General features: G+C 37.9%; 1 protein-coding gene across 3 annotated transcripts in view; it reads left to right on the top strand.

Moving 5' to 3' along the window:
* PCDH11X (protocadherin 11 X-linked) overlaps positions 1–11,563 on the top strand; it is a 433,408-nt gene extending 421,845 nt beyond the window's left edge. For all 3 annotated transcript variants that reach the window (XM_014272407.3, XM_014272408.3, XM_074551271.1), the window contains one exon: positions 10,446–11,563. In XM_014272407.3, coding sequence (XP_014127882.2) covers positions 10,446–10,837 — 392 coding nt within the window. In that variant the 3' untranslated portion in view covers positions 10,838–11,563. The remainder of the gene's footprint in view (positions 1–10,445) is intronic.
* Positions 11,564–22,859: the final 11,296 nt, after the last annotated feature.

The raw sequence follows: 22,859 nt of genomic DNA on the forward strand, positions 1-22,859 counted from the left end.
ACTGCAAAGTTCCAGGCCTAAAAATACAATTGCATTTATTTTTAAAGTCACACTGTGCTCGACCGTAAGTGCAACAGAATGCCAAACCTTATCACTTAAAGTAATAGCACGGCACATGTGAGCTCTCAGCCCCTCACAGTCTGTTTGTGTGTGCTCAGCCTGCAGAGGATAATTCATTCCTTACTAGGGGGTATGATTTCAGGAGCTGAGAGCTTTAACTAGTACATATGTATAGGGTAGATTTAAAGTGATTATGGAAATGTCACCGCAGGACAATGCATTATTAGCAGGCCCTCATATGTTGTATGCTGTCCCCTTATGTTTGCTGATAATTAAAAAGCAGATTGGGATGTCATGGTGAGAATGAGTGCAAAATGTCCCTTTTATCATTTGCAATAAATATGAAATAGTGGTCTTGCTGTATCCTTCAGTGATTGTTCTATTTGTGTTGGTGACAAATGACATCTTTCTCCTTGTAATGTGCCTGCAGGGTTAAATGACTTTATTATTATTAATGAGTCATTGCTCCAGCTGCCCAGAAATACAGGGAGTAGGAAACATAAGAGATTTAGACCTGAGTAATTACAAATGTAATTATTACCTTTCAAATTTCATTTTCACGGCAATCACAAGGTTGTTAATCAAACATGGCCCTTTCCATGCGCTCACACTTTTTGGCGCCTTTGTCAAAGGGATGAGCAGCTCCGTGGGTCCGCCGAGGGTACTCGGTGGCAGATTGACAAAGTGGTCTTGACAGAAAACTGCTGTGAAAAATTGGGTGGGGGCTGCGGTGCAGCCATCAAGGAGCTGTGCTGGAGAGGGCTCTCCAAGAGGAAAACCCTCCTGAGCTGCAGCCATATGGAGCAGAGTGTCCTCCCGGGGAGGGGGAACGGAGCAGCTCCGCTCCTCCAGCCTGGCTGTCCTTCCTCAAGGTTGTTGGTTGTCGTGGAGGGATCTAAAACACACAGCAGAGCCAGCGTGCTGCTTCAGGGGATTAAAAACCGTGGCCTCTTACCCTGAAATATTTATCCTCATCACTCATAGTTAGGGGTTTTTAAGTTTTGAGGTGCAGCATAAGGTTTATTCTCCTGCTGTGGTGGAGAGGGTGTTGCAGGGAATTCAGGAAAGGGGAATTGTGGCAGTGTCCAGAGGGGTCTGAGGATGAGGGGAGACGAGGATCTGACTCCATGTTTCAGAAGGCTTGATTTATTATTTTATGATAAATATTACATTAAAACTATACTAAAAGAATAGAAGAAAGGCTTTCATCAGAAGGCTGGCTAAGAATAGAAAAAGGAAGAATGATAACAAAGCTTCTGGCTCAGACTCTCTGTCCGAGCCAGCTGACTGTGATTGGCCATTAATTAGAAACAACCACATGAGACCAATCCCAGATGCACCTGTTGCATCCCACAGCAGCAGATAACCATTGTTTGCATTTTGTTCCTGAGGCCTCCCAGCTTCTCAGGAGGAAAAATCCTAAGGAAAGGATTTTTCATAAGAGATGTCTGTGACAGGGAATAGCAGTGATTGTTTTTAGGCCATGCTGCTGATCCCATGGAATATAAGCAATGCTGTTCCTCAGAATCATAACCTGGATTGATATTTATTGTGAAATGTAAAATTTGAGGAACAGCTTTGGGGAAATGAGAACATTTCCACTCAATAATTCCATTTCTTCATAATATGAAGGAGCCTCATATTTTAAAGAAATCAGTGAAAATGAATTGAATGGAGAAGATGGGCACTACCAGGTACCACAATTTGTAACCCTAAATACAATGTGAATCAGCACTGTCACCAAGCATTTGAATCTTGAAACTGCATTTTTGATGGGAAAATTGTTTTGTCAAAAAACCTTCAGCAAGCTTGATTTATATATTCAGCTGGAATGAATTAGTACTGTTGATGTTCCAGTAAAATGTGATAGCTATCAGCATTCAAAAAAGCATAGTGTGTTACCTAGATATCAGCATAGGTAATTATTGTTAAAATGTTTAGAAGTATTTGAAAATAAATAGGGTATTCATCTTAAAAAATGTTTTGCTAATGTTCTAATGAAGAAATATATTTTGTTTGGTTTTTTCCCCTTGAAATGCAATTGGAGTCACCACAAAAGGTACAGAATATTTTTAGACTGTTGTCGGTGTGTTTTGGTTTGCTGCTCTAGTGGTCTTTGACTTTAAATTTCTGTTTGTGTATATCTGATGATGAAAACACAATTCAGAACAACTTTTACTGGCTATCTCTTAAGTTACCACAGGAGATATCTGTTTACTAGCTCATTTGGGCATTTTATGACTCCCTTTTGAAAATTAATGTTTCATTTAAGTGTCTGAACTGTGACCAATTGCCCACAGTTGTTCAATTACTTCATTTAAAAGATTTTTTTTTAGCATTCAACTTTCCATCAAACTTTTGTTCATTTTTTACTGTGAAGTCGATAAAAAGGAAGGCAGAGCCCCATTTGGCAGGGAGATGCACCATGAGGTGCACAGAGGGTGTAAACACAGATTTTTGAGGGGTTTTCCCCATGAAGGAGCTGCTGTGTGTGAGCAGAACTGAGCAGGAATTTCTGCTGATCCCCAGCCCCTGAGCTGTGCTGGGCCCCCACTCTGCTCCTTGGCACACAGGAATCTGGGATGAGCTGGGATAAAGGAATATTGATATATTCCTCTGGATCCTTTATCAAGGGTTCGTGCTGCTGACCCTGTCCTACGCTGAAATTCCCTTCCCTGCGTCTCTTTCTGACACCCATCCCATCTCCAAGCCCAGATCTTTATTCTGATGTATCAGAATTTTTGATTTATGTATCTGATTTTTTTTTTTTTTTTTTGATCACAGCCTAAGCTTAGGAAATTTATTTTCTTCTGCTTCCCCACCTAAGTGAGTTAATGTAGATTACACAGTGATTCTTAGTTCTCTTTATGAATCCTCACTCTTCTGGGATGTTTAGTGACTTTCAGTGAAATCAATAAGCTGCCTTTCCTTCATGGGCACACATAATTTTATTAGAAACTTAAATCTGAAAAATTAGGTATAGTGTTATATTCTGTGTAGATTCTCTGAAAAGTGACAGCTGAAGCCCCTTTTTATTCAGCACATTATTGTAGGATGTTGTGTTTATTACAGGAATTTTACACCAGCAGCAGAGCTTAGTATATATCACTTAAAATGCATAATCTTTGCAGGTATGGGGAAAAAAATGCAAATTTCACTCTTTACTATGTTTCCAAGTCAAAGGTTATTGCTGGAGTATAAACCATTCCTCACTCTGCAGTTTCACCTTGTTTAATTGATTTGAATTTGAATTTATATTCCATGTTAAATAATGAACTATGTATTAATAATTAAGAAGGTTCTGTACAAATGGGAAGCAGTTAATTAAATATTAAATAAAGCACGTTGTATTAGCCAGTATTGTAATCAATATATTAGATTTTAGGTTAGCCATTTTAGATGGTCATTATGCTTTACTAGTTATAGTTAAAATTCTCATTGAAAACTCAATATAGACTTTATAGGCCAAGAAACATGCAGCCTTTGTAAATGACCATATTTTTTTCCATAAATATCAGCGAAACATGGGCATAAAAGATGAATTCAATTGGACTGTTAGAGCAATAAGGGTCACTGCCATGTACTCTGTCACACCCATGTTCATTAGGCTGAAAAAAAGAGTTTGCAGGAGGTTTGGGGGCTTGGCTTTGTTGTGTTTTTCTTTTGGTTTGTTTTATGTTTTTCTTTTTGGGTGAAATCTTTTTCTGTGGAAAACAGTAATTATTGAAGCTGAACTTTTTACAGGAGCATTGCCTTTAGACCATATCTTGGGTATGATTATTACAAGATTAAGGTTCTAGTCAGAATAGCAATGAGGTAACCAAATGAAAGATTAATGTGCTTTATTTGTGGGCTATTGTTTGTGAGGGAAAGATTCACTTCACAGGAGTAGTTAATGAGACAGGAATTACCAGAGGCTGACTCTTGCCCTGACACTTTTCCTCCCTTTTCTCTCTCTCACCAACTTTCCTTGGCCATCTTTAATACTGTTTGCTTGACTTGTTGAATTCAGGTGCCAAATCCTCATACCCCATCCCATCATTTGGATTTCATGAGAGGTACCTTTTCCGATTAAATTCAAATTAAAACCACGGGTTTTAGGATATAAACTGTTCACTGGGATGGAAGCAGAGCTGATTCTTGCGAGCTGCCCATCACAATCTGGCAAGTCTAGGTAGCATAGAAAGATGTGATTTTCCTCATCCTCAGCCAGAACATCTGGAGGATCAATCTTCCTCTGATTTCTCACAAGCAAAGCAAGCTCTGTACACACAGCTGAAAGTCAGAGAGTGGTGTGTCCTACTTGTTCTTTGAATAAACAGGTTCCAAGGGGTAGAATTTAAGTAACTCTTTTAGGTTTTTAATTTATTGAGACGTATACAGGAAATAAAATATTCATAGGGAACTCCTCCCAAAGGCATTTTATTATTAAACCAAAAAGCTAGAGTATATTATAGCAGCACTCATTTAGGTTTTCTCTATTCAAGCTTCTTCCTCCTGACCTTATTAAAGTAACCCAGTTTACACTAGCTCCTATTCCCCCTCCCTTTTTTATTGTTAATGACATTTCTGTTCTCCTCATGTGGTGGAGACCTCTAACTGATGTTACTCCAGTGGCCACTTTTGGTCACCAGGGTAATTCCTGACGATCATTTCCCCACACCACGCTTGAGTTCCTGCTTAGATTCACTACCACATTGAGTAAATCCACACGGGCACAACGTGCTGGGGGAGCCTGACCCCTTCCTCAGGAACCACTGGCAGAGAGGGGGAGTTGGGGTTGTCATCTCCATCACTCTGGGGGTTCCTGCTGAGCAGAGAGGGCTGGAGCTGCTTCAAGGGAAACGCTTCAGCAAACGAGAGGCACTTCTGGCTGCTGACAGAACAGTGTTGGCACTGCGAGCCATGTATTCATATATGTGCTGTGTTGTGAAAATATGAAAAATAGCTCAGCAATGGCATAATTATGGGCAATTTGCTTAATTGCTTGCTAATTGTTGCTTGCTTTATTATGAAACAAGAGTGCTCTAAATGGAACACTGGATGGTTTGCATCCAAAATGTGTCAAATTCAAAACTGGCTTTTCATTAAGGCTTCAGCTACATGGCTTTAAGATTCAAGCACTCTGTATTCTGTGGTTAAAGGTTTTTCTCTTTTTTTTTTTTTTTTTAATTAGTTTGGAAATTTTCTTGGCACTGTTTCAATGCCCCTAAACCTGCATTGGTATGGAGCAGTCTGGTGGTTTCTGGACTTCTAATGAACCTGAGTACTGAACTTCTAATGAATCTGAGTACTTTGCTAACAAATGCTTTTACAAATGTCTTTTGATCATTGCTACACATGTGGGTAAAGGTGGAGATCTTCTAAGGCTTCTCCAGGAGCTCATGCTCTGGATTCTCCTTCCTTAGGGAAGCACATCTTCCTTTCAGCACATTTGGATTTTTTAAGGGATATGTAGAATTCTGAAAGTTTGGCCTTTTGGTAAAGCTCCTCTCTTCTTTTCCAGCCAACATATCCAGATATGAGCAGAAAGTTAGACCAAAAGTCCTTTCCAGCCTAATCTCTGTGATTCTGTGGCCAAGTGAGGACTTTGATGGCAGAGAGAGGAAAGCTCTCTTGATGTTCTTTTAGTAGTACATGTCTCTTCTAAGGCTGGAGGGAAAGGGTAGAAAAGAAAGCGTGTTGTCTGTACGCCAAGTGTGTGCTGCAATGATTTTACAGGTATTTTCTAACCAAAATGATTTCATAATTGTAAATTTTCAACATTCTGAGACTGCTGGTAACAGACTCGTACCAACAGCCTGTCTTGCTGTGAGTTTTCCATGAGAAGCAGTCTTAAAACTGGAACATGATATTAAGCTGGAAATGTCACAGAATTGTCCCACATTTTGTAGACTGAGGAGAGTAGCTCTGTTGAGATCTTCAGTTTTCATCTCCAAAAAGCAAAGAGGAGAATTAACATTTTTATTTAGGACCTCCAAAGTCCCACTCAGACCTTGTAACCACAGGAAGTCTCTGATCAAAACAAACAAAAAATACCTTTTTAGAGTATTTTTTGTATCTGTTTTTGTTGAAGGATAGCTATCTGGCAAGGCTGAAATTCCACATTATCTTGAGTGAAGGTAAATATTCTTGAAAACTGTTTTGAACCATAAATGATGAGACTGTGGAACAATGAAGAAAGTCTTTTAACTGTTGTGCTTTTAGTTATATTTGACAGTTCTGATCTAAACATTGCTTAAGAGCTGACAGACACTTTCTTCAAAAGTGTTCTTAGTTCTGCAGACAATTTAAAAAAAAGCATTCCTAAAACAACGTGGAGTTCAAATCAAAGTGGTAAACTCACATGTGCGTGAGTGTGATCTATTACATGAATTAAAAATTCTCTTTTGCCTTATTTGTATGTCATGTTTGAAGAGTCTCCATGTAGTATGGAAAGAATATCTAAAATTGAGGGTTTATAACTGAGTGAAGTAAGAAATTAGTCAGACTGCTAAGAGTTCAATGGAATATACTCTTTATTCATAATATGTGGGGAATATGCAAACTCCTATTTCCATTTATAAACCTGTCATGTCTTGTGTGAGAAGATGGTACCAGACACTGAATTTCACTTGCAAGAACCATCATTTCTTCTGAAAATATTCAGAGACAGCTGGAACTTTCTCTTCCTTGATGGGTAGAGGCAGGTGTCAGAGGTGTTTCCTTCCCCTGATTACTTATCAGACTGTGCAGAATAATCACCTGCACTGCTGCTGTGGAATGAGGGGGAAACTTTCAGAATATTTGATTGTCACTTGCAAAGAAACAAAATAGAAGGAAGCTTAAAGAGCAGCAGCCAGAAGGTGCCGTGGTCAATTTGCAGAGCCCCTGATAAATGAGCACCTGAGCACTGAGCTTCACATCTCCCACAGGCGTGGAATGATATGGAAGGAAAACAGAGAATGGGTTTGACAAAAAGGAGAGCTATTTCATGGCCTGGAAGAGCAGGCAAGAATTAGATAATGCTCTATGAATATTCATTTTCCTACAGTTTGCTCTAGTTTGAGTTATTTTCCAAGAGTCACTGCTTGGTGGGTGTGGGAAGTTTGTTTGTTTGACTTAGAAGAGTTATTTTGCAAAGTTAAGGAGAACTGTATATTAACCATAGGCACTGATGAAAGCATACTCTGACAACAGTATTGAAACAAGATTAAAAGAAAGATTATGACTTCTACCAAAGATGCTTCTTCTAAACAATCCTTCATACAAATGACTTTTGTATTAGAAAAACCCCAACTTTAAAACAAAATAATTTGAATTCATATCTTAGCATTGTACCCAGGATAATTATAAAGCTTTGGGGTTTTCTTTCTTGTGGTTTTTTTTTTTTATTTATATCTTTTATTATTATTTTTTACTAAAATTAAAACTCAGATTAAAATATCTCTTTATTAACAGAATAAGCAAGACTCTAAGAATACTCTTATTCTTAACATGGCAATGTGTTCCAAGTCTCCAGGTAGTCTGAAAACATGTGCCACAAAATTACTGTGCTGGTCTCTGAAATGGTGTGGAGGCTGTTTTATTTGTGACCTTTTTTCTTCCACAGTTGCCTTGGCCAATGTTAAATGTTAGATTTTTATTGTCAAATGATTCCTTTTGCTGTTTCAGCTTTGTGTACTCTCTTACTGTAATTTGAGAAAAATAGGACAGTAGAATTGTTGTAACCACTTGCTGTGAAGAGCTCAAAACAAATAAGTATTATTTCCAAATAAATAATTGTATGTTTCACATTTTAACTGAATTAATAGCATTTTAAGTGTTTTTTTAATTAATGCAAAAAAAGTTCAGTTCCTCCACAAAATGGGAATAACTCCACACTCTGTCAAGGTTGTACCTGATTTCAGTGGATTGCCTTCATCAGAATAGAAGCAAACCTGGATAATTAAAGAGCTTAAAGGACTTGTATATACTTAAATTTATGTCTCTAATAGCAGATAGTAGGACACAGAAAGATTAGACTAATCTACCACTAGAAACTTTTCTTTTTTGCAGTAACTATAGACTCCACTGAATTATTTCCATATTTATGTCTCCTAGTGCCCATCAAAAGTGGATTAGTATTGCAGCAGCAAGGTGCCAAAGCTTTGTCAGGATTAAACTGAAAAATACTTAGGCAAAATGACTGAGGACATGTTGAAATGCCAGCAATACACCAAAATAACATTTATAAACAATCACTCCTCTAGCTGACATGTACAGCATCCTGAAGGAGAAATAATCAAGAATAGAGCATTCATGCTATAACAAGCAACCAGCTGTCTTCTTAGAAATTGTAGATTTTTTTAAAAATGTATCCTGGTTTGGACAGCAGCATTATATATTTCAATGTCTGAAGGAAAAAAACTTAATTCCTTTGTATTGAGATGTAACGTGGAAATAAGTGTTTGTGCTCTGCAGCTTTACACAGACTCCAACATGCAAAATATTTGTTAAAACAGAAATGCAGCATCTGTTTAAACCTAAAGCTCAGAGGGTGGGAGGCTCCTACTCAGCACCCTCACTGCTATAAGTAATTTTTGTGGCGTTCCTTCCCCAGTGCTTATGAGCCAGAATCTGGTTTTAAATGCTATTTTCATTAAGACAGATATTAAAAATATGTATGTATAATTCATTTTGAATTTTTATGAAGAAAACACAAGGAAATACCCAATCAGATATTCTTCTGTACTTCTGGTGTATTTAACACAGGAAGAGAATATAAAATTAACGCTTGCAATATTAAAACTATTTTGAGGAATCGTGTGCAGAAATTTAATTCCATTAATTTTTAATTTACCTACCATGCTAAAGTCACAATTTAAATGAAATAGATCAAGAATATTTATGTATTACATATGAACATCTTTCAGATTTAGTAGTTTACTTTGCCTTTGAACAAATTAAAATTTCTCTAATCCCTTTTCAAGGGCACAAACCTTGCATCTACTGAAGAAATCTGCTTTGATTACTCGCCAAATATAGAGGTTACATCTTCTTTTGCTGGTACTCTTTGATTTTTCAAGGTGTCCAGTATTGAATGCATGGAGAAATCAATTCTCTTTAAAATAGCTGTTACACTCTTTCATTCTTATAACTCTTGAGTGCTTCTTTGAGGCCAATGGATCATCTTGGCCAGTGCCCAGTTTAGGGTTTTTTTGCCTTCAGCAAAGGATAACAATAAAAAAAAAATCCAGTTTTAAGAGAATATTTTTTAAAAAGTTATGTTCTTTCAAGTAGTTCTATGCAAATATCTAAAGTAATGGCATTAAATTTTTATAAAGTTTTTAGCTTTATTACAGAAATGACAATTGCTAGGAGTGAAAATATTATTTTAGGTAAGTGGATGGTCCAGAGGAGGTTTAGTTTGGACATTAGGAAAAAAATTCTTCACTGAAGGAGTCAGAAAGCATTGGAAGAAGTTGCTCAGAGAGGTGGTGGATTCACCATCCTGGAAGTGTTCAAAAAGTGTGTGGATGTGGCACTTGGAGTTTTTTCAGTGGTGAATGGGGTGGCGCTGGGTTAATGGTTTAACTCAGTGGTCTGAGAAGTGTTTTCCAACCTGAGCAGTTGCATGATCTAGAAAATCGAGTGTATAGTGGCTTTTTATAAAGCTTTAATGATGCTGTGACAACACTGTGGGCCCCAACATCTGAACATTCACTGAAGCTCTTCACCTGGAGGCCTTTCCCTTCCAAACTGTGGCCATCATTGTAGGATAGGGATTGCTTTGTTGAGGAGGCCTTTTCCTCCCAAAACAGAGGATAGGATGGAATCCCCATTGTTGTAGGATGGGGATTGCTTTGTTGAGGAGGCCTTCTCCTCCCCAACTGTGGCCATCATTGTAGGACAGGAATGTCCTTTGTTGAGGAGGCTTTTTCTTCCCAAAATGGAGGATGGGATGGAATCCCCATTGTTGTAGGGTGGGGATTGCTTTATTGAGGAGGCCTTCTCCTCCCCAACTGTGGCCATCATTGTAAAACAAGAATTGCTTTGTTGAGGAGGCCTTTTCCCCACAAAATGGGAGTATGGGTTGGAATCCCCATTGTTGTAGGATGGGGATTGCTTTGTTGAGGAGTCCTCCTCCCAAAGGAGGCCATCATTGTAGGACAGGCATTCTTTATTGAGGAGGCCTCTTCCTTCCAAACCATGGCCAACATTGTAGGATGGGGATTGCTTTGTGGAGGAGTCCTCCTCCCAAAGGAGGCCATCATTGTAGGACAGGCACTGCTTTGTTGAGGAGGCCTCTTCCTCCCAAACCATGGCCAACATTGTAGGATGGGGATTGCTTTGCTGACCTTGATTCCTTCCATGTGTCTGCCCTCACACCCCTGACGGTGCCTTGTGTTTTTCCTCCCTCCCAGCCATCGAGGTGAACCTGCAGAAAGCTCTGGCCGAGGCCTCTGAGAACTGCACGCAGGAGTGCCTCATCCTCGGCCACTCCGACAACTGCTGGATGCCGCCGGCGCTGACGCAGTTCCAGCAGCCCAACCCCTCCCTGCCCTCGTTTGGCTTCCAGCAAGGCTGGGGCCGGGGCGCCAGGCCCGAGGGACGCCACACTCTCGGGAGGCCCCTGCCAAAGGACGACAGTGACAAAGGCCAGGCAGGGCCCAGGCCCCAGTTCTACAACACCTGCGAAAGACATTGCGCCGCCGAGGACGCCGTCAAGGTCATCCCCCTGGCAAACTTCGCCGCGTCCCACCCGGCGCCGGGGGCTGGCAGCAGCACCACGTTTATACACGAGCACCAGCTGTGAGTGCAGATGTGGCAAATCCCCAATTTCAGGCTTTAAGTGTGACTGTGGATGGTCACGGCCTAGCGCCGCTCCTCGGGCGCGTACAAACTCGTTAGGCTTGTGAATATTTGTGTATATAGAATCCTAAAGCTGAAAGAGAAAATCTAAATCCTTAGGACCTGGTTGAAAGGTGTTTACTGTAGTTCTTGGTGAAATCCAGAAAATGGGGAAGAGAACCCACAACCCAGAAACAATCAGAAGAAGAACAAAATCCTGTTCATTTTCTTACATGGGCCATGTAGTGCAAATATCTGCCAGCAGTTCTTTCTCCCTTTGAAGGCTGTTCCTTAGTACGGTTTGGGGAATATTGCAGTCTAAAAATAGCTTACTCGAATTTTTCTTTGTTGTTATAATTTATAGCATATTCATAGATTTCATCTTCCATTTGCTTAGCTTTAGAGATCAAGTGAGCAATTTCTCATTTGATTGCTTGACATAATAGAATTAATAAGATCCTAAAATCTAATTCTTCAGAAGGATGGTATATCTTCCCACCAAAATTTATCTTTTATATAATTAAGAAGGAGAATGTACGTGACAACTGATTTTTATTTTAATTTTCATTGGCTCAATGTACAGGTATTCATTCTCTGAAAGAATGCAATAGATGAAATAGAAAGCTCTCAACTAGGCTTTTCTCTGTGAAATAAACAACCTGACAATGAAAGGATATCCAAGATCAAAAATGGAAACAAATAACAAACAACTTTTTTTAATTTCCAAGATTTTCCTTTCTATATTAATTCAAGGAACAATATTATACTTAATATGTTTTTTAAGCCATAATTCTATTTCTCTCTTTTTTTTGGTCTTTTTTTCGTCTTGCAGAGCTTGCTTGGCTACTGTTCCTGTTAGTGGAAAATTACATGGGCACTGCTGAAAACAGTAGGAAGTGGGGTAGATTTTTTGGCTGATGTTGTGGCAGCAAGCTACAGATGTTTTAAAGAATATTTAATAGTGATGTGTACGGCTTTTTTTACAGCTCTGTTCACCTATTGTAAGTATCCAGTAAAAGTTTAACTACCATATTAGTTACTTCATCACAAACCTGTTAGATTGAGAAGTATTTGTCCTTGTGGATTAGTTGTTAGAGAATGACTGATAGTGCTCAGCAAAGAAAGAAGGAACTAGGTAATGGAAGTTGGATTAATATAAGCAAACCCTAATCATATTATTTGAAAAACTCTCAAGGTGATTCTCCTTAAAGAGGAAGGATTTTTTTTCTGTGTACTGGAGAATATATTCTCTTGGTAAATTCCACAGTGGATGAAAAGGAGTTTCCTTTCTTAGATGAAAAAAACAATATTTTCTCTAGTATTTCCTTCTAGTACTTTGTTGGTCTTTAGCCATTTCATCATTTGCAGTATGTACATACCAAGAAATTTTTCCTTTAAGAAAATGCATAACTTTTTTGTTTTATTGCTACATTAAGTGAGACAATCGAAGCTGTATGGAGGGGAAAAACAGTGTGTGAATATTTCCTATGGGTAGAACTCTATGTAGGCTTCATAATGTAACTTAAATCTGTAATTTATAAACAAAACTGTGTGTAAAAATGCTGTAATATTAGCTGCTTGTAAAATTTACAGAAGTTCAAGTTGTTGAGGGTTTCCAATGAATGCTAAAAGAGCTTCTCTTATGTGCCCAGCAGGTATAAGTAGCTTTATATATCGCTGTCCCCACTGTAAATCTATTCAAACCACATTTAGATTTTATGTGCAAAATATAAAAAAAAAAAAACTTCACTTTTAACCTACTGATAGGATTTAATTAATGGACATCAGATTATCTAATGGTGTACTTTCTTTGCTTTCCTTTTTTTTTTTTTTAATAGTTTTTAATAATGTTTAGAAAAATGTGGCACACTGGCTTCCAGTTGCATGTAAATCCTGGAAAAAAAAATCACAGTCCTTTGGGTACTGACACATCTCATTTCCAATTCTGAGACAATTAAAAAATTGACAAATTAATTCATACCTAATGTATACAAAGGCTTTTGTTTGCTTTGGAGACATCAGGAGGAGAGAATTTGGCAGTTATTTTCAGGGATATGCAAAAAATGAGCTTATCTGGAGTTTACACAGATTTACCAAACACACTAATTGTGCAAATTTAGAATAATGCTGGCAGTAATTCCTGCTATTGCAAGCAGAGGTTTTTAGTTTTTAGCACAGATGCTGCTATACCAAATGTTTACAGAATTGGCAGCTCCATTGGAAAACTCTTTTTTTTCCCTTGTTTTTTCACCTGCAACAGTGCTTTTGTGAATGAAAATTGTAACTGAAATTTCTTGGCAAGGAATTTATTTCTAAAATTTAAGGATTTTTATAAGAAAAGGTGAAGGACCCAGAATTAGTGTTTTTTTTTTTTTTTATTAACAGGGGAAAATGGCTCCAACAAACTTCACCTAATTTAAATATTGAGGGGTTACTTTGTTTTTTTGCCTAAGACAGAGAAGCACTTAACCCTGCCCCTTCCCTTGAAAACAAACAAATAAAAACCCAATGAAACACCCAAACCAAACAATAAAAATTAACGTAAACAAAAAGCATTATGACAATGAGTCTGATTATAAATATTAAACATTATATCCATGGAAATGTGTTTGATATTTTAAAATTCAGTCAACAAGTTACAGAACAGTTAATTGTAAATACACATTCTATCAGGAGATAAATTGTTTCCTCATTTTTATATATTATAACTCTAATATATAAAAATACACTTTCTGAGTAGCATGTCAGTATCCAGAGGAACAATGTTGCTAGAGACTCGTTACACATCTTGCCATATATATAAATAATTTATCTAGTACATAGACTGTATATTTTTGTGTATTTTTTTTCCTTTTTTAGTCATTTAACTTATTTTATCTTACTTGTGTGAATTTGTGGAGAAAGCAATTCTATATACAATATACAGTACAATGCTAGTTACATGATTAGATTTGTTCCATACTGTGTAACAATAAAGGAAAACCTTTGCCTTCAAAGTGATGTGTCACACAGTCGAGCCTAGATTATTCCCCCTCCAAACTCATGCTTGTTGCACTCCTGAGTATTGCAAAAAGGATTATTTCCATATTGTAAAGCAGTCTGTGCTGAAATAAAAAACAAACAAACAACAAAAAAATGTTTAAAAAAAGACCCGAGTCAAACAGGTTGAAGTAAGAGATGCTGTTTCTTTGTTTTCCTGAGCTGTGCTGCATTCTGAAGTGTAACTTAATTCTAAATAATAATCGAGCAGAGTGCCTGGCCAGGCAGAGCCTGCAGAGCACCTGCTCTGGGGTAGGAGCTGGCTGGATGCAGGTCATTTAGCTAATTAGCATGGCAATGAGCCCGTGCTAATGGCGCCTGGGGGTTCATGGATGGCAGCTCCACACAGCATCAGCCCCGCGGTGCTGAGCCCAGCCTTGGCATCCCTGGGCCTGGATCTGATGGGGTTTCCATCAGAAAAGGGAATTTGGCTCTGTGGTGCCCTGAGCGAGCTGCAATCCATGGGGAGCCCAAAGCCACCACAATTCCCCTGCTCCAGAGCCTGCATATTCCCACTGGTAATGCTTGATGAGCTCAAGGTTGTTGGAGTCAAGCTGAGGTTTTAAAGTTGGAACATTTAAGCTTGGCTTTATTTGATTTCTCGTGTTTTCCTTTTGCAGGTTGAATACCGACCCTTAATCAATGAGAAGCAATTAAATGATCACACTGCAGTTTACTACCCTGATTTAGCTGGGTAAATAAAAGGGAAGGAATTGGTTTGTGCAGACACAAAGTAAAGTTGAAGGCAAAGATTTTATTTGGTATACATAGGAAAATTGTGTATAACTTATGTTATCCCTAGTGAAGAAAGAGATTGACGATTTCTTGTAAATATTTGAGTTTGTATTTCTGGGAAATCTCCCTGCTCTGTGGCATACTACAGGATCTGAGAGTGAGCAGTGTGTGTCTGTGTATTGAAACAGCCCTAACCACACTCTACAAACGATGCAGCTGGGCACCATATACTACAGTCCAGCAGCATTTGAAGTCCAGTCAATTTGCAGTAGTTCTATTTCAGGTTTCTGTACAGCATGTTGTCTTGTTAATTACAATGCTTATTAATAAACTAGATCCACAAAAGCAGTTTTCTCCTTTGCACTGTTTTCTTTGGGTTTCTGGAACATGAGTTGTTTAAAAGTATTGCCTCAGCTATGCCTTTCTCCCATTTTCCAGTGGGACCTTTCCAAATTTTCTTTTACTGGGAAGCCCCAAAGTGTCAGAAAGTCAAGAAAATTTAACTTTATTTGCAGTTGCTTTGTGCACCTGAGTAGAAGGCTTCTAGTAAGCAACAAAAATATTCACACAATATGTACAGCAAGTGAGCTTTGTATGCTCAGAAATATCTTCCATTTCTGTGCCATTTCTCTTGTACCAAGCTCCCCCTTTGCACTATGCCTCTGATACATTTACTTATAGAAAATCATTATGAGCTGGAGGCAGGAGTGTTTATGGTGTTTGCTTTGTTAGAAAAGAAGCTATTTCTAATTGAGACAACATGGTTAATGAGTTGTTGTTGAGCTAAAGGGATTATCCTCTCACCATGGATGTGATATAAAGAAATAACCATCAAACAAGGAACTAATGAAACAACATTTTATGTATTTTTCTATCTTATTTTAGTCCATATTTAAAGAGCAGCTCTTGCTGGCCTGACACTAAGGCAGTAATATCTTATTCTTTGATGCAGTTATGGCTTTTATGTCTGCAGGACCCTTTCAAGCAGGAAAATATTATTTATTTTGGCATCAGAACTGTGCACGAGTAGATTCCCTTAGAGCCAATAACTGCTGACACATCAGTTGCTAGGCTAGATAATATATTCAACCTCCAAATTAAGAGAATGGATGAAAATGTATGGAGATGAAGGGCTTCCCTGGTTTGGATGAAGTTGGCAATATTTTGGGGCAAGGAAAGCGTGGAATTTCAGCGATCTGATCAAACAAGAACAGAGCAAGGCAGAAATGTGCAGCACCTGAAGAAGTGCAGAATTTTGTCCCTGGTGTCACTGCAGAGCTGCAGGGGAATTGCAGAATTTTGCTCCCATCCTTCTGCTCTGGCAAGGTGGAAACTCCTGAATCCCAGGGATTTGCTGGCCAGCCCTACAAAATGCAATATTTTCACCAAAGTGCTCAAAAAACATCTCTTGCCTGTAGGAAGGGCTTCAACTCCTGGTAGGTATTTGGGCTGAGGTAAGGGCTTGCTGGAGCATGCACATGGATTTGTTGAAAACAGAACATTTGTTTAAGATGGAACATTCGTTTCCCAGCAGCAGACAGTTTTGGAGATGTGCTGCCCATATGAAATTTTAGCATTTTTGTCTTTTCCCCAGGTTTTTCCAGGTGTGGCCTTAGGGCTGAGCCTGAGTCTGCTCCTCCTCAGAAGTGCCACATGCAAACAGAAGAGGAAAGGAGCCAGAAAACAGCTCTCCTCCCTTGAGAGCTCATGAAACTCATATTTTAAGAAGGTATTTGTGGACTCTGCTTCCAAATAATCCTTTTTCCAAGATGTATCCTCTGTGTCCTGGTCTTTGCATTCCTGTTCCAGTATGAAAACAGGGCATGGCTGATAACTATAGTGAAACCAATAATGCATTTCCACTTTTATTTTTATTCTTTTCATGATTTAGATGTCTTTTGTTGGTGCTAATTTAATGCTTAAAGCTAAAGCTCTAACAGTAGATGTGTTCAGGATGTCACAGCTTGGTCTTCATATTTGATTCAGAGCAGAAATTAAAATCTGTGGCTCTGTGCATTCTGCTTCTCACTGTGGAACTGGTGCTTCTCTTTTTCTCCTCTTTTCTCCACCTTTTTCTCTCTTTCTGTGAATTTTACAGTATTCTACCAATAAGCTACAAAGTGGCTCCCTATCTATCTTTATAAGATCTTTTAAGGAAAAACTATTTAATTAGGAAATGAAACTTAAATTATTTTTACTTTTAACTTTAATAACTGATTACTCATGTCTCATAATGTGGATTTTTCTAATTACAAAATACTACTCAAAGCTACAAAGAAGAAGGTGAAGAAGAAGAACTATTGCTTTAAAACTTCTCTCTCAGCTTTATATATATTACTATATTCTAAACTTTAAAATTTTCTAGTATATAATATTTCTCACTCTTTTTCTCCGCTAGGATTAAGTCTTTGTTTATAAAAGGGAAGTTTCTGAGCGCATCCATCCCAGAGACAGATGAAAGAGGTGCCTGGGAGCCCTGTGCTGGATTTTAACCCATTTAAGCCACCAGCTGTGGTTGTTCTAGAGCAGATGAGTAGGATGTGCAAAGGAAAAAAGAACATTTTATAAGGCACTGAAATGAAGTTATTCATTGGCACTGCAGCTGTTATGCATGTAGTAAAAGAGTTGATTAACATAATGAGATTAAACTAAGAGAAATTGCTTTTAACCTGTGCTTAGCTTGAGTTGTTGTTTAGTTACCAGAGATGATAAAAGGCTGTGCCCAAAAGCTTGTCTAAACTTTCCACATTTTTGTTCTAGAAAGGATGTGAGGTTTTTCTTCTCTGCTGTGTAGATCAAGCTCCTGTGTACAGAGGGAAGTAAAAATCAGTCTGAAAAATGAAGTGATTATAAGAGGGGTGAGTAGATGGGAAGAAAGGTGAATACTTTGAATATTTTTGGGGAAAAAAGACACAGGAAAGCAAAAAAATGAACATTTTTTCCAGCTAACAGGTACACTGAGATGCACTGGGCTGTCTGCAGTGAAATGCTAATTTTATTCATTAGCATTTTATAGATATGTAAAATTTTTGGTTTGCATAGAAATATCTGTTAAAATCAATATAATCAAGACCTGTAATGACAAAGGAGACCTACTTGGAATACTTTGAGTCCTCTTTAAAAAGGCTCAGGAAATCTTACAGGCTCATTTCTAGAAAATATAAAGGGACTCTTGCTGTTGCTGTGGAAAAGCAAATGCTTTGAAGTGATTGGAAGTGGAGAGACCAGAATGGTTTAAAAACTGAAATTTGATGAAAAAAAGGGAAAAATACATAGAAGTGTAAACACTCCAAACGTAATTATCATTGTTTTCAGAGTTCATCTCTGAATGAGAGACAAATGTCAGCACTGGGGATCATGCTAGTTACTACACATAATCTAAAATTATTCTCCATCCTATGGAGGCGTGCACAGAGTCAGAGCTTCCTGCCTTGGCACATCCAAGCTGATGTTTGTTTGTTTTAATTGCAGCAGAGACATTTAGCACCGTGCCTGCCTGGTAATGTAGGAAATGCAATGCAGGGCCTTGACATCTGAAAAGTAAAAACCGCCTGAGCTGACTCGTAAAAATGATGCCGGGGAAATTGGCAAAGAAAACAAGTCTGTGAAATTCTAAACAGGGGCTTTAAAGGCAGGAAAAAAAAGAATCTAAAGGGTCACATTTGCAGCTTATGTGCTGCAGATAATGTGCTGCACAGCTCCTTCCCCATAAAGCAGAATTGTCACCGTGAGGCAGGGGGAGATTGAGCCTTTTTGTTGGCTGGAGTCACTCTCCTGCAATGATTGCACACCATCAATCTACTTGGGTTTTTAAATGCTTCTTATCAGATTTCAGCCTATTGACTCAAAAATGTGTTTCTTGTCAGTGTAAAACTACTGAATATTAAAGAAAAGATAAAATTTTCCAACCTCAAAGCTGTCACTTCAGTCTACAAAAGGCAGTTATTGAAGCCTATTACTGTTTTGGCAGTGCTTGTCTGAAATTCCCTCAAAATATGCCACTAAAATTCAAAGAAAGGACTACAAAACACTAATATTGAAGATTTATGCTGTAAAATTTGAGTAAATTTGCATATAAATGATTCATTGAATATAAGAGATGTAATGAAAATTCAGGAATCTTAATGTTTACTCTATGTACAACAGCTGATGTGAGTACCTGAATCTAATTACAATGAAAGGAAATCTACCCAGCAGGCTGAATACAAACAAAAAAAGACATAAATACACATTTGCCTATTACATATTGGGAGGAAAAAATCTGTGTACTTTTAATTAGACACAATAGCCAAAGATTGCTACATCATCTGTAATTTTAGGGAGCTTTTCTGTCAAAGTTCATTGTCTAAAGAATCTCTAAGCTAAGGGAAAAAGGAATGTGCAGGGGTAATTTGCTTATTTGGGGAATTTCAGAACCTCCTCATGTCCACCTGAGAGAAGAGAGAAGCTGGAAAATAAGAGGAGAGAAGCTGGAAAATGAGATGTCTGCCTTTCAGATGGCTAAAACCAGTGAGTCTGTCCCAGACATCTTTTATGGAAAATCCTTTCCTTAGGATTTTTCCTCCTGAGAAGCTGGGAGGCCTCAGGAACAAAATGCAAGCAATGGTTATCTGCTGCTGTGGGATGCAACAGGTGCATCTGGGATTGGGCTCATGGGGTTGTTTCTGATTAATGGCCAATCACAGTCAGCTGGCTCGGACTCTCTGTCCAGGACAGAAGCTTTGTTATCATTCTTTGCTATTCTATTCTCAGCCAGCCTCCTGATGGGGACCTTTTCTTCTATTCTTTTAGTGTGTGAACCCTGCATGTTCTGCACATGGCCAGGAATGAGCTGCCAAAGGCTGTGGCTCCAGAGCTGCCTTGTCCAACGTGTCTGGCTCACATGCTGCAGCATGTGGGGCTGAAATTAGGATTTGCTGCCAGATTTGGCAAATTTCTGCTTCTCAGAAAAGATCTCAGCTCATGATTGCCAGGAACACCTATTAGATAAGGTCATATTTGGCTGCAGTTGGCAAAAACTTAATTAAAGTGACTCCAGCTGTAGTAATACCAGAGGTAGGGAGCTTGTGGCAGATGCAATGAGGATTTTAGTCTGAAAAACATCTTTAGTAGCCAATTCTTCAAGGATAAAAGACCTGAGAAACAAGTTTAAGATGGGAAATATGTACAGGCAGTTAAAGTGTGGGTGTGATATGCAGGAAATAATGTCAGCGTTGCCTTTACCTGGTTCTCAGCTCAGCTGGACATAAATATGCACAGTAAAGTAAATGTGCACTCTGTGGGTTTTTTATATCTCTAAATCATTTTCCTTCAACTTTACTCCTTGTATCATAAACCTTTTTAACTACCCCAAAATCTTCTTACTGTGAGTTATTGACCTTCTAAAGGAATTTTCCCCAAACCTTTATTTGCTCAGCCATAGTTACCTTCACAGACCAGGTGTGACATGAAAATATCATAAAAACAGATATAAATTCAAGGAACTTCTTGTGATTTTAGTGCAGAAAGTTCATATCCAGAGTAGGAAAATTATTCTTTTATACAGCTACATCACACTTCTTACCTGGAAGTGCTGTACTTGATAAAGTTCCATATTCATATTGTATTTCATGCAGATTTTATAACTTGATTTGGCATTTTCTTAAGTGGAGTCTGTGGCAGCTGTAATAACTAAAGGCTCACAGATTATTCTGCACAGGAATTTTTGCTCAGTTTATGAACACCAATTTAAACAGGCTGAATTTGGGACTATTCATTCCATACCTTTCAGTTACCATAAAGGGTTTAAAATTAAGTAATCAATTGAATGCTGACCCTCTAGAGAGGCTTTGGTTGTTCAGCATAAGTCTAAGAAGGTTTACGTAAGTAGATTTTAACTATATTGTTTAATAAAAGAGCTGAATTAATCAAGGTTATTGTAACCTTGTTTATTTAAATTTTTAAAAAAAGGAAACTGTGTGTTTATTGCAGAAGATTGTGCAGTAAAATCGCATTGTACTCCTGAAATGTGTTAATTTGTAATAGTATTATTACTATGGGAAATGATGTGTATTGAAATAACACTGACAAAGGTGAATTGTACAAACCAGTGTTACATCCCACACCTCTGTCCTTAAGCAGCAGAGGTAAAAAAGATGGAGAATATCATAAATTCCTGGTAATATCTTTGAATACTGTGGCAGCTTGTTCCTTCCTGGCCTTTCCATGCAACTACCACAATTTCAGCAACAAATGAAATGATTTTAGCAGAAATGGAAACAGATGTAGCTCTCAGTTTCTATTTAAGGGAGCTTACATTCTAGAGTAATTTAAATGTGATGCTAGAAATTAGGATAGAAAAGGTAATTGAGCCTTTCTAATTTTAATATAATTATCAACAACTGAAATTAAGAGAAACCAGTTAAGCTGAGTGCTCAAGGAAATGAAGGCAATAGGGAAACTGTCAACAAAGCAAATTCTGGTTCCAAAGCTACCACGAAGTCTTAGGACTTGGATTCTGTAATGGAATGAAATTAGCATTAAAATTTATATTAACATGATAACTTTTATAGTCAAGTTACACTGCCCAGCTGTCCCTGCCAGAGCTTTCCTCCCCTTTGAATGCAAGCTTTCAGGACCTCAGACACTGCAGATGTGATTTATTTTTCATTTGCCATTACTAACATCACTACTTGTCCCAGTAATTTCATTTGGCCTTTTCCCACTGCAGTTTCCCAACAGTATTTGATAATCCTTGTGTGTCGCAGACATTTCTGCATAGAAATCCTTTCTTTGGGATTTCTCCTTCTTCTGGGAAGCAAAGGGCCCCAGAAGAAGAATGTAAACAATTGTTATCAGCTGCTGTGAAATGCAGCAGGTGTCCCTGTGATTGGCTCATCTTCCTTGTGTACCATTAAAGGCCAATCACAGGAGCAGCTCAGGGACAGATTCCCTGGGCAAAGAACTTTGTTATTCATTCCTTCTATTCTATTCTTAGCATAGCTGCTCTCTGCAACCTCTCTTTTTCTTCCTTTTAGTATAGTTATAATGTATTATATATCCTATATCAATAAATCAGCCTTCTGATCAAGAAAAAAGATTCTCGTCCTTCTCTCACCACAGTGACCGTCTAAAGTCGCTGTAATACTTGTGCTGCTGCAGAAGAATGGCTGAAGGTTTTCTCCAAAGAGATTCTCACCCATCCCTGGGAAGGCAGGGAGTTTGAGTGCCTCACTGTCATTTCCTGCAGCGAGCAGTGCTGGAATTCTGTCACTGCCTCATCTGCTCAGCCCAGGGTATTCACTCCTCTGCATTATCCAGATTGCATTTTTCCTCCCTGAGAAACAGCAGCTGGAACAATTTCCAAAATGACAGCTTAAGTGACTCCATGCTTCTTTAATATCTACTCAGAACTCTTGTCTCCTTGCAAATTTTCATTGCTTTCTTTAAAAGCAGCTTGTGAGAGAGGTAATACATTATTAATGCTACATGTCATAAAATAAAATAAATACTTACCTTTTGAAGGAGCTGATCCACTAATCAAGAGTAAATGAATGCACCTGAATTATTCAAAGACCCTCAAATAGTGCAACTTGTACTCAAATTGAATATTGTGAATAGAATATTCGCAACATAACAAAAAGAATTTCCAGTCATATTAACTCCCCCTTTTCATAATGGGAAATGGGATTTTATTCTTCTTTTTAAATATTATGTTCAAAATATAATATTTTAATAATAATAAATATCTAGATTTTTATATATATATTTCTATATTTTTAAATATATATATATTAAATTTAATTTTAAATGTTTTTAAAAGTTTATTTTAAAATATTTTAAAATTATTTATATTTATTTATTTTAATATATATTTTTAAATTTTTATTTATATTTATTTTTAAAAATTTATTTATATTTATTTTAAATATATTTAAAATTTCAGGAATTTTTCACTACAGCACCCCAGTTTTCCACAGTGCACTGTTTATGCCGTATCCCTCACAGATATTTGCATTCCCCAGCAGCTTTCTTTGGGGGAAAAAAAAATACCAAAAAAATCCCTAAAGTAGCTGTGCCACATTTCTCAATGCATCTGCAAAATCTTGTCCTTGCAAACAGAAGGCTCCCAAGTTCTGGCATGTTCAGGTTGTCCTTTCCTTTAGATGTTTTTATTGAATGCGTTCTCCTGGATTCAGATAGACCAATTACAGGTTGGTAAAAACAATTATATT

The sequence above is a fragment of the Zonotrichia albicollis genome, chromosome 14 (genome assembly GCF_047830755.1).
Source record: "Zonotrichia albicollis isolate bZonAlb1 chromosome 14, bZonAlb1.hap1, whole genome shotgun sequence".
Lineage (NCBI taxonomy): Eukaryota > Metazoa > Chordata > Aves > Passeriformes > Passerellidae > Zonotrichia > Zonotrichia albicollis.